Source organism: Mandrillus leucophaeus, unplaced genomic scaffold (genome assembly GCF_000951045.1).
Source record: "Mandrillus leucophaeus isolate KB7577 unplaced genomic scaffold, Mleu.le_1.0 Scaffold58, whole genome shotgun sequence".
NCBI lineage: Eukaryota > Metazoa > Chordata > Mammalia > Primates > Cercopithecidae > Mandrillus > Mandrillus leucophaeus.
In genome coordinates, this window is record NW_012106252.1 from 1954884 (window position 1) to 1971771 (window position 16888).

Genomic DNA, 16888 nt, shown 5'->3' on the forward strand with positions numbered 1-16888 from the left:
TATCTTTGGTCCCTAATTCTCAGGTTCTTCTCTCTCGGCTTGCTTAACTATCTGGCAGTATTTAGCTTTTTTCTTTGTATTCCTCCTTTGTCCAAAGAATCTGCCATTGGCCATTTCTGTGACCTGTTAAGGGACCAGGAGGGTCAGAGCAGGTTGTTCTAGGGTACTGATTTTACCCATGAGGTTCAAAAAGCTGATGGCCACAGAGGACACTGCCCTCCAGCTCTGCCCAGTGATCCAAGCTCGCAGATTCCATAATAGCCGGAGTCTATGATGATGTGTTCATTGACTGAGGGACTGGCTATGAGGCACGCTGCCCTGCTGTGCCCGGTGGGCAGACAGACCATTCTCAGCAGTGCCATGTGAGTGCTCACACTTATGAACCTTTGCTGGTCACAGCCATAAACCATCATCAAAGACTGTCAACCTAACCTAACCTAACCTAACCTAACCTAACCTAACCTAACCAACCAACACTTCTGCAGGACCCAGTGGATTGCAAAACACTTTCACTTCTTGTTCGATCCTCCTTATATCTGTGTGAAGCAGGTGGGACAGAATGACGATCTCTACTGTTCCGATGAAAACACTGAGGTTCCCAGGGAGGAAGTGGTCCCCTGTAGCACAGGGCAAATTAGTAGCAGAGTCAGGATTTGAACTAGGTCTCCTGTCCCTAAATTCTGGGTACCCAGACTTGACCCCAGTTGTGTGGGGAAGCAGTGGGGCAAGGAAGTAGGATTTGGTGTCAGAGAGACCTTGTTTCAGACCCACGCTCTGCCAGTCACTTCCTGTTCACCCTGAGCAAGCTATTAAACCATTCAGAGCCCCAGTTTCCACATTGGTAAAAATGAAGATAAAATCAGCCACCTCTTAGGATTGTTACGAGGTGTAATGAAGTAACAATGAGCCTGGTACATCACAGGTGCTCCCTGAATTTTAGTTCCTTTGTTCCCTTTTACCATCCCAGCAGCCCAGGCAGGGGTGAGCAGCTATGAGGGCTGGCGGCAGTGGATGGGGGTGACAAGGGACAGACGAGGCTCCCCAGGGGAAGGGAGATGGAGAGAGCAGGAACCAAATGTCATTCGTGCAGCCACTCCCAATTTATGGGATCTGGTGCAGAGACTCTTTGAAGAGGCAATAAAACTCATATTCTGCTAGGAAATGACAACAGTGGAGAGTCCTGACTTAGCAAACCAAATTCAACAATTTGATTTTTTTTTTTTTACAAGGCATGGCGTTCTGGATGGGTAGCAAAAATGACACTCTAATGAGATTAGCTTTCTGGGATAGGAATAGGCTTTCCCAAGAGCAAGAGATGTGTACCATGCCAACACCCCATGGAGAGTGTATATAAATGTTCCACAGAGGCCTTGAGAGTCCAGAACCCGAGCTCCTTGCTAAGCTGCAACCTTCCTCTGCTAGCACCATGGCCACCCAGACCTGCACCCCGACCTTCTCCACTGGGTCTGTCAAGGGCCTCTGTGGCACAGCAGGCGGCATCTCTCGGGTGTCCTCCATCCGCTCTGTGGGCTCCTGCAGGGTCCCCAGTCTCGCCGGTGCCGCGGGGTACATCTCTTCTGCTAGGTCGGGCCTCTCTGGCCTTGGGAGTTGCTTGCCTGGCTCCTACCTGTCTTCTGGGTGCCACTCCTCTGGCTTTGTGGGGAGCGGGGGCTGGTTCTGCGAGGGCTCCTTCAATGGCAGCGAGAAGGAGACCATGCAGTTCCTGAACGACCGCCTGGCCAACTACCTGGAGAAGGTGCGTCAGCTGGAGCGGGAGAACGCGGAGCTGGAGAGCCGCATCCGGGAGTGGTACGAGTCTCAGATCCCATACATCTGCCCAGACTACCAGTCCTACTTCAAGACCATCGAAGATTTCCAGCAGAAGGTGAGGGAGACCTGGCCCCTCTCCAGTTGAGCAGCCCAACTCTTAGGAGGTGTCTGTCTCATTCCAGGGCCTTTCCAGATGGGACAGTAGCTTTTAGGGAATTCTCCTGGCAGGGCAAATTTTCTCTCTAGGGCTTTGGTTTACTGGGAGACTCAGGCTTCTCTGTTGGTCTCTTGCTTGTACCTTGTTGCCAGCCATTCCTCACCCCTGTTCCCTTGCTGTAGGAAGGGAAGGAAGATGTACCAAGCCCCTACTGGATACAGCACTGTGCCCGATACTTTCCTATTCCCTGACTTATTTATTCTTCATCTTGGAGAGATTGGTATTACTGGACCCATCTAACAGATGTGGAAGTTGAATTTTGAGGGGTTCAGCAACTTGCTCAAGATCACACAGCCTGAGTGTTAGATGCAGAATCTGAACTCAGGTCTGCCTCACCCTGGTGTATCTCACTGTGCCACTCTGAAGGCTACAGGTGCCAGGACCGATGGCCACTGACATCCTTGGGATGCCCCTGTGGGGTGGATGCTCCCCTAACACCTGGGGTGTGGCTCAGGGCTGGAAATGCTGAAGGTGCTGGTGGTACATAGTAGCGTGGCGTCTGTGTGCTGAGCTATCCCCCTACCTGCCCCCACACTGCTGGGCCTCCTGTAGCTCAGGGGAAACCTCTCATTCCTCAGATCCTGCTGACTAAGTCTGAGAATGCCAGGCTGGTCCTGCAGATTGATAATGCCAAGCTGGCCGCTGACGACTTCCGGACCAAGTGAGTGGGCCAGATCAGGGAAGGTTTGCCATGCCACTTCCTTGCCTCTATCCCCTGCCTTTGGGAGCTAGTGAAGCGAGAATAAGGTTGGATGGGAAAATACGGCATGAGCCCTGGACCTCAGGGAAAAGGACCATCATGCTCCTGAACCGTCAGTCACTGCAGCTGGACAGTAGGGCAGGGGGCCCTGCTGGTGTGTGGTTTCCTTTGCTACAGACTTGGCAGGGTTCTGTGTGTGCAGGTACGAGACAGAGCTGTCCCTGCGGCAGCTGGTGGAGGCCGACATCAACGGCCTGCGTAGGATCCTGGATGAGCTGACGCTGTGCAAGGCTGACCTGGAGGCTCAGGTGGAGTCCCTGAAGGAGGAGCTGATGTGCCTCAAGAAGAACCACGAGGAGGTGAGGCGGGTGCCACGTGACCTCCCATTGTTTCCCATCCAGCTTAGGGAGCCACTGCTGGGCCTTGGGCTTACTGTGTGGCAGGAACTATACAAAACCCTTGCATTTCATTCTCATTTCATTTCATCCTTACAATAATCCCAAGAATTATAAACTGTTACAAGCTCCAGTTTACAGATGAGAAAACTTAGGCACAAAGAGGTTAAGTTGCTTTCCTAAGGTCATAGAGGGTCTACACTTTTGCCCATAATACTAAATTTCTATTTGGGCTCTAGTGCCTGATAACAGCAATTTAATTTGCCTAGGGTTTGTATCATCTCACAAATATCCCACAGAAGGAGGGAAGTAAATACGGACAGGGAGACCACAGATCAGAGAGATTTAAGTATCCTGTCTAATGCTATGCGGCTGGTGACTGAGGGAAGAGGGTTTGAATTTAGGTCAGTGAAACCTGCAATCCAGCATCCTTTTCGCAACCTCATGCTGTCTTACCTCCTCCCTGCAGGAAGTCAATGTGCTCCGTTGTCAACTTGGGGATCGACTAAATGTGGAGGTGGACGCTGCTCCCCCAGTGGATCTCAACAAGATCCTGGAGGATATGAGATGCCAGTACGAGGCACTGGTGGAGAATAACCGCAGAGATGTGGAGGCCTGGTTCAACACCCAGGTGGGGCCGGGGTGCCTTGGGACCACAGGCTCCTGGGCTGGGGTTACCTTTGGAAGTAGCTTGGTTTGACCATGCTCTGGGCCCTCGCATGTGTTTCAGACCGAGGAGCTGAACCAGCAGGTGGTGTCCAGCTCGGAGCAGCTGCAGTGCTGCCAGACGGAGATCATCGAGCTGAGACGCACGGTCAACACCCTGGAGATTGAGCTGCAGGCCCAGCACAGCATGGTGAGTGGCCCCTGCCTGCGTGGCTGGCCACGGCCTGCCGCAGGTCCCCGACGCATCAGCCTCAGCTTGCAGACTCTCTTGGGGTGTGATCACAGGCAACAGGCAGATGCCCAGGACTGTGGGTTTCTGGGGTACGGGATTCCTCGCCATGGGCAGCTCTTTCTCTTTCCCATTGCAGAGGAATTCCTTGGAATCCACCCTGGCGGAAACTGAGGCCCGCTACAGCTCCCAGCTGGCCCAGATGCAGTGCCTGATCAGCAACGTGGAGGCCCAGCTGTCTGAGATCCGCTGCGACCTGGAGCGGCAGAACCAGGAGTACCAGGTGCTACTGGACGTCAAGGCCCGGCTGGAGGGCGAGATCGCTACCTACCGCCGCCTGCTGGAGGGAGAGGACTGCAAGTGAGTGGGCTGGGGGAGGGCTTGACTGAACCTCAGTGCCATGTGGAGGGCGTCAAACCCAGAAGTGGTTGTCACCCAGATGAAGGGGACTAAACCAAAGCCCCTTGAGATTCTCCATCTAGTCCCAGGCATTGGTCATGCGCAGGGGGAGAATCCAATCCAACACACGCCGCATGTTTTCTGCCATCTTTTCTGATTGGCAGTTTCTGCTCTTAATTCCTGCAGCTTGGTCTTCTTACCCTTGGGAAATTCAGGGCACTGAGATGGTCTGAGGCCACCTGTCTCGCTTGATCCTCTAGATCTGTTTAACACAAATCTCAGCCCAGTACTCGGATGCCAAATGCACCGTGCATGATTTTGTTTCCTCAGGCTTCCTTCCCCACCTTGTGCCATGGCATGCAAGCCTGCTATTAGAGTTCCTTCTGTCCCCCTGGTGCCCTGTGCCCCTGCTGTGCCCTGCACCTCGGCTCCCCAGGTTGGCACTCAGATCCGCACGATCACCGAGGAGATCAGAGATGGGAAAGTCATCTCCTCCAGGGAGCACGTGCAGTCCCGCCCGCTGTGACAGTCCACTTCGTCCACCAGGGCAGGGCCCCGACCACAGGAAGGAGGACACCCCTGTGGCTTCTGGCTGCTTAATGACCCTGCCCTTCCCTAGAGGGGTCCCCGTACGCTTAGCAGGTTTTTCTACTAAAAATACTCCCCGTATTGTGTTTCTGGACTTAACTGTGCTTTTACGCCATGCAAAACCAGGTTTCCTGGAAATTTACCCAATAAAGTGTGTTCTCCTGGCATAGCAAACTCAACCCTGGCTGACTCTGTTGATGCTCATGTGCTCGTATGGTTCATGGGGGTGTTTGATCAGGGGCTGCAGTATAGTTGTGGGGTTTGCATTTAGGTCTATCTTCTCGGGCTCTGAGTGGAAGGCGGTGGCAGGGTGATTTCAAGTATTTAATAACAAAGAAGCCTAAGGACCTGGCCAATGAGAACAGACACTGACCTAGTCTGGATGGGTGCTGACCGTAGCTCTCAGCTTGGCCCTACCAGTGAATAGACATCTACTCACAGTGCCTACCCCAGAAGATGCAAAGGCTCCCGAGCCAGTCCTCCTTTGTAGCCCGACCTGGATTCGTTGGCTATCTCTCTTTTACTTTCAACTTCCCCTCTCTTGTCCAGCTCCTGTCATCCTGCTCCCTGATACTGGGGATGGTTCAGGAGAGGAGATCCCAGGAACAAGCAGAGAGGGCTAAACTCTAGGCACTCAGCCTGAGCCAGCCACGCCGGGGCAGGCAGTCAGGGAGAGCAGGGAGGTGAAGGTGGAGGGCAGGTGAATCCATGTACCAACAAGGCACACAGGGCTGAACTGAAGGGTGTCGGGGATAGTGGGGTGGGGGTGGGAGCTCAGACATGGAGTGAGGGGAGAGGACAGCCAGACTTCACTGTGGAGCAGAGGTCAAAGCCCTGGATTTCACTGGCAGACCCGAGTCAGGCAGGTCTGTGGTGGGGCCTGACTTTGCCAGACCTGGACATCCCTCTGATCAGAGAAGCATGGCCTGGGAGAGGTCTGAGGGCCTTACGGTTGGTTCCTTTGCTCCCTGCTCCAGTCTTCACTTGAGAAAACAGGCCCAGAGAGGGCAGTGACTTGTCCCAGGCCACAGAGCAGTGAGTGGCAGAGACCTGCCTATCACCCGGCTATTCTGACCCTGACTCTGAAGCACTTCTCAGCAGTTTCTCTCTCTCTGTCTCTCTCTCTGTCTCTCTCTCTGTCTCTGTCTCTCTCTGTCTCTTCCCCCCTCCCCCTCTCTTGCACTCACTCTCCTCTGGGCTCTCCTCTGGGTCATGGTCAAGACCTCCACGACCTGGCTCTGCCTCATGTCATCTGCTATTTGCTGCTAAACGGGACTCTTCAGTCACTTGCTGAGCAAGCCAGAGGTGCAGCAAACACATATCAGACCCCGGGAGAAGACATGCACAGGTAGCATCAGAGCATCCTGCACTGAGCTCGACTCTGCCGCTCTGTGGTACATGCCCGGTTATATCATGAGACCTATCTGGTCTCAGCAGGTTCATCTGTGAAATGGGGTGGCCGGGAAGTTCCAATGAGACAGTGTGTGTGTAGCTTCCAAAAAGTGGTAGCTGTCAGTGTTGCTCTTACTACAAATGCAGAGTCCCTGGCCTCAGGGTGTCAAACAGGAACCCCCACTGCGAGGGCCAAGCTCTTTGCTTTGTATCTGTCAGGATGCTACAGTGGGGGCTCTGCTGCCAGCAGTGTCCTTGGAGCTGGACAGTGAACCCAAAGGCCTCAGCCTCAGAGGATGCACCTGGCTTCTTTGGGCAGGGGGGCAGTCGGCATGGTTCTGTCATCTGCCCTGCCCCTTGCCCCTCACTGCTCCACTCATGCTCTGAGGCCTAAGGTCTGCACCCCTGCCTCTGGCCTGAGGCTGGAGTCTGTGCGGAAACAGACAGGGGTCCTCTGTGTGGAAACAGACAAGGGTCCTCTGTGCAGAAACAGGCAGGAGTCCAGGAATGGACGGAGTCTCTGGGAAACCGCTGAGCTGCCTTGTCACTGTGGATGGACCACACAGGGCGTGACCTGACAAGTAATCATGTCATCAGCGTCTTGCATTGTACAGTGCTTTCCCTTTTTATGACCACTCTGCAGTTTACAGGGCACACTCATAGCCTCATCTGATGCACACGGTCAGCCCTGTGTGGCTGTGAGCTCTTTATTTATGCATCCTTGCCTGGCTTTTAATTACATTGTCCAGAGCATCTGTATCAGTTAGAAAACACCTCCTATCTCAACCTCACACACACCCTTAACTGAGTTGCAATTGAAATCACTGACCGATGTGCAAACCAGAATTCAACAGTGTTGTGGCGGTAGATGGCGACTGGTCTAAAGTCACACAGCATGTGGCTGACTTAGGAGCCTTCTCAGGTCTTTGGGCTCCTATTTCATTGATATCAAGAGAGAAATAGTAGAAAACATTCAATAAAATTTCCCCAGAGTGAATATGATGTTTTATTTCAAGGTGGTCTGGTTTTTCTGATCTTTTTTGTACTTTCCAGATATGCTATCTGACTGTCTTTCTCATTTACACATATACATCAATTAATCAATGAAGAGATAACAATGGAACATGGCATACACAGCCAATCCAATCTTAAGGCTCAGGCCTATCTAGGAAGCAGCAGGGGTGGCAGAAGCGGCTAGAACAAAGACTGGATAACAGGCACAGTTCCCAAGGAGCTCACGCCCAGCTGTGGACACACCTTGCCCCCACATTCCCAGCAGCTGCACTGGGATAGCAGGAGCAGGTGTGGGCAGGGTTTCAGGTTTTGGGGAAGATGAGAAATCATTGAGGGCTGGGATGATCAGGAAAGGTTTTAGGGCAGATTTGGATTTGATGGGCAGAAAAAGGAGGAAGGAGGGCAAAAAGTATTTTAGGGCTATATTTAGTGTATCCATGGAATGATCTGGGACAACCTGGACCACATTTGAGCAGAGTGCAAAGATCCTGTCAGGAAAGTCACTAGGAATGTGCTAAACAATGTTAGCTCTTGCTGATAAGGGGTTCTAGATAATTATTTCATTTAAGAAAAGAATGCTAAAAAGGAACAGAAATAGACCAGACCAATTTACAAAATACCTTAAAACAGCTTGAAAAATATTACATATATGTTTTATAAAGTTATCTAAAAATCTTATCAAAAATTTTTTAGCCACACCTTTAGCACTAAATTGGCTTGTGGGATCCATCTCCCTTGGGCGGAATGGCTCTCGGCCCAGAAAACACTTTGTTCTTGGCCAAAGGGGCTGATTAGTCTGGACAGGTGCTGCTCACCTATACAGAGATGCCTGATCCCCTTCCATCTCTGAGTCTCAGTTTCCTCATTTATAAAAGTAGGAATAGTAGGGCGGGTGCGCTGGCTCACGCCTGTAATCCCAGCACTTTGGGAGGCCGAGGCAGACAGTTCACAAGGTCAGGAGACTGAGACCACCCTGGCTAACACGGTGAAACCCCGTCTCTACTAAAAATACAAAAAACTAGCCGGGCGACGTGGCAGGCGCCTGTAGTCCCAGCTACTCGGGAGGCTGAGGCAGGAGAATGGCGTCAACCCAGGAGGTGGAGCTTGCAGTGAGCCGAGATCGTGCCACTGCACTCCAGCCTGGGCAACAGAGTGAGACTCCGTCTCAAGAAAAAAAAAAAAGTAGGAATGGTAAGACTGACTGTGTTTTCCTTTCCCCGCTCCCTACTCTCTTTTGTTTCCTTCCATTCTTTCTTTCCTTTCTTAACACAATTCACCATGGGAAAATCACTTAATTAATTAATTCATTCATAGACATCTAGAAGCCCAGCACTGTGCTTAACACTACAGAGATTTCAAAAAAATGTACAAGGTCAATCCTTGCCCCCATGCTTACAGTCTTCCTGGGAAAATAGGGCTGAAACACAAGACAATCAGATGTCAGTTAATTGGAGGCCAGGAAATCCACTGACAGTCACGGCCTTGGGCATTCAGAGCTGGGAGGGCACAGCAGGGCTGGAGCAGGGCCCAGGCTCCAGAGGGAAGGCCTGACCAGGACTGGGCCCTTAGAGGCAGTGGGGTGGGCCTGTGGTTTGGAGCTGGAAGCCCTGGGCTTTAGCCTCACTGGGAAGCCTGTGTGGACCTTGGTTAAGCCATTTTCCACTTTGACCATTGGCTGCTTCTGCAGGAGTCAGCACCTTTCTATCCACAACTGTGTTGCACAGTGTGTGTGGGATCTTAAAGAAGATAGCATGCCTTGAACAGTTGTACAGATGCTTGTTCAGCTGTGATCTGGGACAGGCTCCTGCAACAGTCCAAGCCTCCTCTATTTAATGGGCTATTGGTGATGCCAATCTCACGAGGTTGTGTGAGAGCTGAATAAGAGAATGCATAGAGACAGATTAGCGTGGGGGCTGGTGGGTACTAAATGCTCAGTGAATGATAGTTGCTACCATCAGCCGGGTTATTGATAGGGCTGTGTGAAAAGAGCTCCAATTCAGGCAGCCAGAAGGAAGAGCTTCTCCATTTCTCAACCAGGACTGGGGAAGACACACCCTCCTAGATATCATCATGGGCAGGTGTCCAATTAACTGACCTCTAGGCATTGTGGCTGGAAGTTAGGCTCTACAACCTGGGCAGACTTCCTGGCAAGGGAAAGAGTAGGGAAGTGTCCATCAGGGCTCTGCAGTATCTAAGGTGACGAGCTACCCCATTTTGCCCAGGACTGAGGGTTCCCTGGCATATGGAACTTTCGGAACTAAAGCCAGAAAATGCCTGAGGAAACCAAGAAAATTGGTCACCCTAGTCATATTTTCTGGGCCAATTCAAGAGCCTTCTGTGTCTCCCTGGCCTCAAGACCCCTGCCTTCCTGCAGCAACCAAGTTTACTCTTCCATCTCCTGGGAGCACCCGGAGACCTCCTCTACTCCCTCGGGCCCATAAAAGAAGTCAAAGCCAGAGAAAGTCAAGACGGTGGCTGAACTCCCACGCCTGCTTAATGCGGAGGCTGAGGTCTGGGCTCAGATGACAGGTCCCTTTGAAGAACTGATGGGGACTTGGTCTTGCCAGTGATGTGGGGTGGTGGAGGTGAGTCTTGACATAGCAACGGGGCTCCCATTTTATGAGGCTGGTAAATTTTCACAGGAAACTAAATAACAGGTTAATGAGGGGTTTTAAAAGAAAGTGGTGTTAACTTTAATGGGGAGAAAACACTTTGTAAAGGCCAACCAACGCCCACTGGGGCAGAGATATAAATCTGGGGTAAGGAGCTGCTTTCTCTGCTTTGGGGTGTCTGGTCTCAGAGACCTATCAATTGCATCTGAGTTGCAGGGGCCATGGCTTCTAAATGCCTCAAGGCGGGCTTCTCTTCTGGGTCTCTCAAGAGCCCAGGAGGGGCCAGTGGGGGCTCCACTCGTGTGTCTGCAATGTACTCCAGCAGCTCTTGCAAGCTCCCGAGTCTGTCCCGTGGGGCCAGAAGTTTCTCTGCCTGCTCAGCGGGTCTGGGCAGAAGCAGCTACAGGGCTACCAGTTGCCTCCCTACTCTCTGCCTCCCCGCCGGAGGCTTCACTACCAGCTACAGCGTGGGTGGGGGCTGGTTTGGGGAGGGCATCCTCACTGGCAATGAGAAGGAGACCATGCAATCCCTGAACGACCGCTTGGCCAGCTACCTGGAGAAGGTGCGTCAGCTGGAGCAGGACAATGCCAGCCTGGAGAGCCGCATCCGTGAGTGGTGTGAGCAGCAGGTCCCCTACATGTGCCCCGACTACCAGTCCTACTTCCGGACCATTGAGGAACTCCAGAAGAAGGTAAGAGGTTCAGAGTGGCTTTGGATTCCCAGGAACTTGGTGTCACCAGTATTCATTGATAGTTCTGTTCCCACAGGGCATGTTGGAAGTCACCAAGCATGTTCACCTCTGTGGCCTCATTTGCTCCTCCCGATAACCTTTTGAGGGAGGTATCATTAGCCCATTATACAGATGAGAACACTGAGGTTCAGGCTGGGTAAGTGACCCAGATGGCAGTTACTGGAGCCAGAGCTTGAACATCGGGTCTATGAATGAACTTTGGGACCTTTGGTACTATTGCCCACCCCTCTGAGTCTTCATTTCCTCTTTTATTTAAAGTCAGGAGATTGGGTTTGATGTATTTAGTGCAGTTCAGGCTTCCCATAAGTAACTCAGGGATGAAAATGCCTGCCAGAGAAGTTTCCTTCTTGCCAAGGGCCCATATCTGCTTCTTGCCTGGCCCAAAGTTACAGCTGGCTCCTGTGAGGGACCGTTTATGACCACAGAATCCTGGAATACATTGTTGGCAATGAACTTCCCTGGGCCCTGAGTAGGCCTGGGAGACAGGGAGATAGGAAGAAGCTTCGTTTCATCATGCCAGGCCTTTCCTGTTGCATTTTTTTTTTTTTTTTTTTTTTTTTTGAGACGGAGTCTCGCTCTGTCGCCCAGGCTGGAGTGCAGTGGCTGGATCTCAGCTCACTGCAATCTCCACCTCCCGGGTTTATGCCATTCTCCTGCCTCAGCCTCCCAAGTAGCTGGGACTACAGGCGCCTGCCACGTCGCCCGGCTAGTTTTTTGTATTTTTTAGTAGAGACGGGGTTTCACCGTGTTAGCCAGGATGGTCTCGATCTCCTGACCTCGGGATCTGCCCGCCTCGGCCTCCCAAAGTGCTGGGATTACAGGCTTGAGCCATTGCGCCCAGCTCCTGTTGCATTTTCATGCAGCTATCTAACCTGGGTCACAGGTCACAGACACACTGCATTGGAAGAAACCCTGGACTTTCCATAGTTGATCCCTAGAGGCTGCCCACAACCCTCCAATACCCATGGACTAGCAGAGGTCGAGGATGGGTGACTTCCTCTCTCCAGAGGCAGCCCTTGTCAGCCTTAGGGAGCTCCAACAAATGAAATGTCCTTTCTTGCAATGAAATAACTTCTTTATATCCCCAGACCCTGTGCAGCAAGGCTGAGAATGCCAGGCTGGTGGTGGAGATTGACAATGCCAAATTGGCCGCAGATGACTTCAGGACCAAGTGAGTTGTCCTGCTTGTCCTGTGGTTGGGGGCCGCTAGAACTGGACACAGGTGATGCCTGGGCTCAGGGTTTTGGCTGTACTCTGTTCCCGAGGCATAAAAGCAAGACTCACGGCACCTGGCCAGTCTGAGGGCAGGCCTGATTTAGATGCAAAAAGGAAACGCGGATGCAGGTGCCCTGTTCTATGCCTGCAGGTATGAGACAGAGGTGTCCCTGCGGCAGCTGGTGGAGTCGGACATCAATGGCCTGCGCAGGATCCTGGATGACCTGACCCTGTGCAAGTCTGACCTGGAGGCCCAGGTGGAGTCCCTGAAGGAGGAGCTGCTCTGCCTGAAAAAGAACCATGAGGAGGTGAGCATGTGGGAGGAGATAAGCATGGTGGAGCAGGTGAGCCTGGGGGAGGAGGTGAACATGGGGAGGAGGTGAACATGGGGAGGAGGTGAGCATGGGGGGAGGTGAGAATGGGGGGAGGTGAACATGAGGGTGCAGGTGTGCATGGGGAGGAAGAGGTGAGCATGGGGAGGAGGAGGTGAGCATGGGGAGCAGGTGGGCATGTTGAGGAGGTAAGCATGGAGGAGAGGTGAACATGGAGAGGAGGTGAACATGGGGAGCAGGTGAGAGTGGGGAATGGGTGAGCATGGGGAAGCAGGTGAGCATGGGGAGGAGGTGAGCATGGGGGAGAGGTGAGCATGGGGGAGAGATGAACGTGGGGAACAGGTGAGCATGGGGAGGAGGTAAACATAGGGGAGGAGGTGAGCATGGGGGAGAGGTGAACATGGGAGGAGGTGAACATGAGGAGGAGGTGAGCTTGGGAGGCAGCCCTCTGGGAATTAGTACTGACCCTGGTCTGTGCCATAGGAAGTGAACTCACTGCGCTGCCAGCTTGGTGACCGGCTCAATGTTGAGGTGGACGCTGCCCCACCTGTTGACCTGAACCGAGTTCTGGATGAGATGAGGTGCCAGTACGAAACCCTCGTGGAGAATAACCGCCGGGATGCCGAAGACTGGTTTGACACCCAGGTAGGTAAAAACAGTCTGTGCAACAGGAGTACATGGTGGCTCACACGGAGGTGACCCTGGGGCTCTGAATCAAGAAACCTAACTTTGAGTCTCATCTCTGTTTTGACCTTGTTGTGCCACTTGGGCAGGTTGCTGTCCTCTGAGCAACAATGTCCTCCAGTATAAAATAAATGAGTGGGACTAGGGGATTGGGAAGGTCCTTCTTGGCTCATGATTCTAACTGGCCTCTGTAGCTCTCTGAAGCCAAGTCCCCAGTGTTGCTGACCAGGTCCTGTGTATGTATGTTTCAGACTGAGGAGCTGAACCAGCAGGTGGTTTCCAGCGCAGAGCAGGTGCAGTCCTGCCAGGCAGAGATCATCGAGCTGAGACGGACTGTCAACACCCTAGAGATTGAGCTGCAGGCCCAGCACAGCATGGTGAGTCCCAAGGCAGGGTGGAGCTGCCTCTGGACTAAGCCGGGGAGAACACAAGCTCCCCAGCTTCCATGCTTTGATCACACAGGCAGGCTCCAGGGGTCCATGTTCTTGAGCACCAGGGGTTCTCCATGCAGAAAAGACGGAATGAGGGACCAGCCCCAATCATGAATCCCCTAGTGGTAAAAGACAAGAGACCTGTAGCAACTGACATGTCCAGGCAGTAGATCCCATATTTGTGTAAGCAGATACATCTTCTGAGTAATTATCAGTTACTCAGAGATGACACTAACAGGGAGATACTCTCTAGATCAAAGAAGCCACAGGTGCTAATTAGCTCATCTCAAGTGAGATGTCTGATTGTGGTTCATCCTAGCTCAAACCCTGATTCTCCGAGCCTCTGTTCTTGGATTCTGAGGCCTCACTGAGACCCAGTTGAATCCTCCTTGCTCCTTCTCTGACCTCTAGCCTTTTTCCTCCCTATACAACCCTTGCCCTCACAGAGAGATGCTTTGGAATCCACCCTGGCAGAGACGGAGGCCCGCTATAGCTCCCAACTGGCCCAGATGCAGTGCATGATTACCAACGTGGAGACCCAGCTGGCCGAGATCCGGGCTGACCTGGAGCGGCAGAACCAGGAGTACCAGGTGCTGCTGGACGTCCGGGCCCGGCTAGAGTGTGAGATCAACACATACCGGGGCCTGCTGGAGAGTGAGGACAGCAAGTGAGTATCACTGCATGTGCTCTAGTCTTCTCACTGCAACCTACCAAGTTCTGGGAAGACAGCGTGGTGCCTAGAAAGAGCCTGGCATCCGGAGTCTGGAGTCCTGGTCTCTTAGTTCTGGTCTTGCTGCAAACTCATCACGTGACTCCAGCAAGCCCCCTTTCCTCTCAGGACCTGTTTCCCTTTTGGTAAAACAAGGGGGCAGGATCAGGTGATTTTTAAGGTGCTTCCCAGTTTGCATAGTCTAGGATCTACGTTGAGTTACTGCAAACAGCAACTGGAAAATCATAGTAATCTGACTGTTTTCTTTTTTCTAGGCTCCCCTGTAACTCATGTGCACCTGACTACTCACCCTCCAAGTCATGCCTTCCCTGTCTTCCTGCGGCCTCCTGCGGTCCTAGTGCAGCCCGCCTAACCTGCAGCCCCCGCCCCATTTGTGTGCCCTGCCCAGGGGGCCGGTTCTGAGAGTGGGTGATCCAGAAGGGCATAGCCATCGTCTCTAGGGCTTGAACTTGGCCTCTACCCAACCTTAACCCTTGTAGCCCAATCCCCTCTCTTCATGCAGAGCCCAGGCCCAGGGTCTGGCCCTGAAAAGGCTCACTGCAAATACGTGCCTTAGTTTCTCAGAGCCTGTCACAAAGGCTGGCTGATCCCAAAGGTCTCAACTCCTCATCATTTCAATGGTGTCTCTGTTCTCAGGCTGCCTCCTGGGTCAGCTTTTCCTTCTGGGTGCTGTTACAGTGGATTCTGAAATGCAGTAGAGGGCTTTTGTTGGCAGAACAATAAAGTGCATTTGCTAAGGCCCCTGATGTCTAACTTGCACCATTCTGCTGGTGTTGGCTTTTGTCTCTGCTGTGTTCAGGGGGTGACTGTTGGGCAGATTCATGGGAGAGGTGTGACCAAGTATGACCCTTTGGATGACAGGGTCACTGTGCACCTGTTTGGGGTGGCTAGAGGCCTACAGTGAGAGCTTTTGCTTGGCTTCCCCAATGAAGACCTTTCTCCACAATTCCAGTGTGGTGCCAGGTGTTTCCAGACCTCTCTGTAATCCCTCTTAGTATACGTGGTCACCTGGGGATCCCAGAGTGGGATGGACAGAACTGAGATGGAAACTGAGATCAGCATAATGGGGAGGGTTTTAGGCCACTTTATCAGCCTTTTGTCTGTGGTCCCTGTAAGACCGGTGACAGGGTGTCTCCCTCCCAGGGTACTTTTAGGGGTGCATTTACATCAGCCCCCTTCCATTGCAGCCCTTTCATGCAGCCCTCCAAGTTCAGCAACCCCCTTAACAACCCACAGCCCGTCATAAGCAGGAGCTGGAGAGTGTACTCGCCTTCAGGGCTTCCATCCTGAATGCTAAGGCTCTTGTCCTTAGGAGGCTCATGCATGTGCTCCTGTGCTCTTGGCGTCTGGTGAGGTGTACAATGAGCCCGCCTCAGACGGGTGTGAGAGCTCCCAGCAGCTTGACCCAAAGGCTCTCATCTGTGTCCAGAACGTCGTCCCCAAACAGGCAAGGCAAATAGCAAGTTCCATTAATCCCAGTGGGAAAGGGAGAAGGGCCAAGACCAAAGTTTCTAAACTAAAAACGAAGATGTGTGTTCCCAGTTGGCATGTGCTCCTCATAAGATGCTGAGAGTACCTGCTAAGGAGCTTCAGTGATGTTAAGAGAGCTGTAGCCGTGTCCAAGGGGAGAGCAGGTGGCTGGAAGATGCTGACCAAGGCAAGCCGGAGACCCTCGTCCCTTAAGGACATCTGATATAGTTCATTCTGATTTGAACACAGAATCCTCTCCTTTCTAGCCCTCTGCAAAGAGGGCCTGGGCCTTTGGTTGCTCCCAGCCACACCTTGCTCCTGGCATCTGGTACCACATCCATGTTGGTCTTTTTGGAATTCCTTGGCTAATTTTGGTGAGGCTTAGGCACCTGAAAGGGGTGGTCACCTGAGGATCATTCACTTAATTCAACGAACCCTTACAAAGCATCCCCCTGTGCCAGGAGGTGTGTTAGCTACCAGGGGAGGACTGGTCTGTGTGGGAGGGGGCCTTGAGATGGGACAGGATGATGCTCATTTGCCACTTTTTTTCTTTTCTATCTCAGTGGTGTCAGGAGACGGGCTGAAGGGGACCTTGACATTAGTGCAATAAACATGGGCTCCGAATGTGGATTCAGATGGACCTGGGTTCAAATCCCCACCCACCACTAACTACATGTGGGAGTTTTAGCAGGTCATTGTCCCTTTCTGAGCCTCAGTAAAATAGAGAACATGACACTGATGCTGTGAAGTGAGACCGAGAATGTTTTGCCCAGCACATGCAGGGCATTTGAAGATGGGTCATCACTACCGACTCTCTCTTCCAGCTGGATGGCTGGATCGCTGCGAGGCCGGCCATCCACATTTCCCTGGCCAGGGTTTCATTTCTGACGTGTCCTTCCCAGTAAACCAAGCCAGCTACAGTGAATATGCAGTTACATGCTTCATTATCTAATTCCAACTCTAAGCAAAGTCAGCGGGGAGCCTTACGGCCAGCAGCACGTGGATGCTGTCTGGAGCACATGGGCTCCAGTTAACTCTGCTGTGTATAGGCCACGCTGTTCTTTATGGCGTTCTCTGTGGCACACATCCTTTCCAAACCCATCCTAGCTTCCTCCAAGATGTAGCCAACTAAATCATGTGTAATCCTACTTCTAATTATTATTTACTTCATTTGCTTGTGCTTTTAATTATAACGCTGTTTCCATTCAACCACAAGTTCTCAACCTTGCCTGTACATTGGAATGACCTGGAGGGCTTTAAAAAATACCGATGTCTGCTCTGAGCCCCAGAAA

General features: G+C 52.3%; 2 protein-coding genes across 3 annotated transcripts; both read left to right on the top strand.

The window, feature by feature from the left end:
- The first annotated feature begins 1426 nt into the window (after positions 1-1426).
- Positions 1427-5143, top strand: KRT36 (keratin 36, type I). Its single transcript, XM_011998906.1, has 7 exons — positions 1427-1885; positions 2566-2648; positions 2890-3046; positions 3552-3713; positions 3813-3938; positions 4117-4337; positions 4707-5143. The coding sequence occupies exons 1-7, from the start codon at positions 1427-1429 to the stop codon at positions 4900-4902; spliced, it is 1404 nt and encodes a 467-aa protein (XP_011854296.1). The 3' UTR covers positions 4903-5143.
- A 5017-nt stretch (positions 5144-10160) lies between these two features.
- Positions 10161-14888, top strand: KRT35 (keratin 35, type I). Of its 2 annotated transcripts, none has more exons than XM_011998904.1 (8): positions 10161-10674; positions 11823-11905; positions 12101-12257; positions 12765-12926; positions 13217-13342; positions 13843-14063; positions 14381-14534; positions 14642-14888. In XM_011998904.1, exons 1-7 carry the CDS (start codon positions 10204-10206, stop codon positions 14526-14528), a joined length of 1368 nt encoding a protein of 455 aa, XP_011854294.1. In that variant the 5' UTR covers positions 10161-10203; the 3' UTR covers positions 14529-14534; positions 14642-14888. The 2 variants fall into 2 exon arrangements, with proteins under 2 accessions (XP_011854294.1, XP_011854295.1); XM_011998905.1 differs by having other exon boundaries at positions 14381-14530; positions 14636-14888.
- Positions 14889-16888: the final 2000 nt, after the last annotated feature.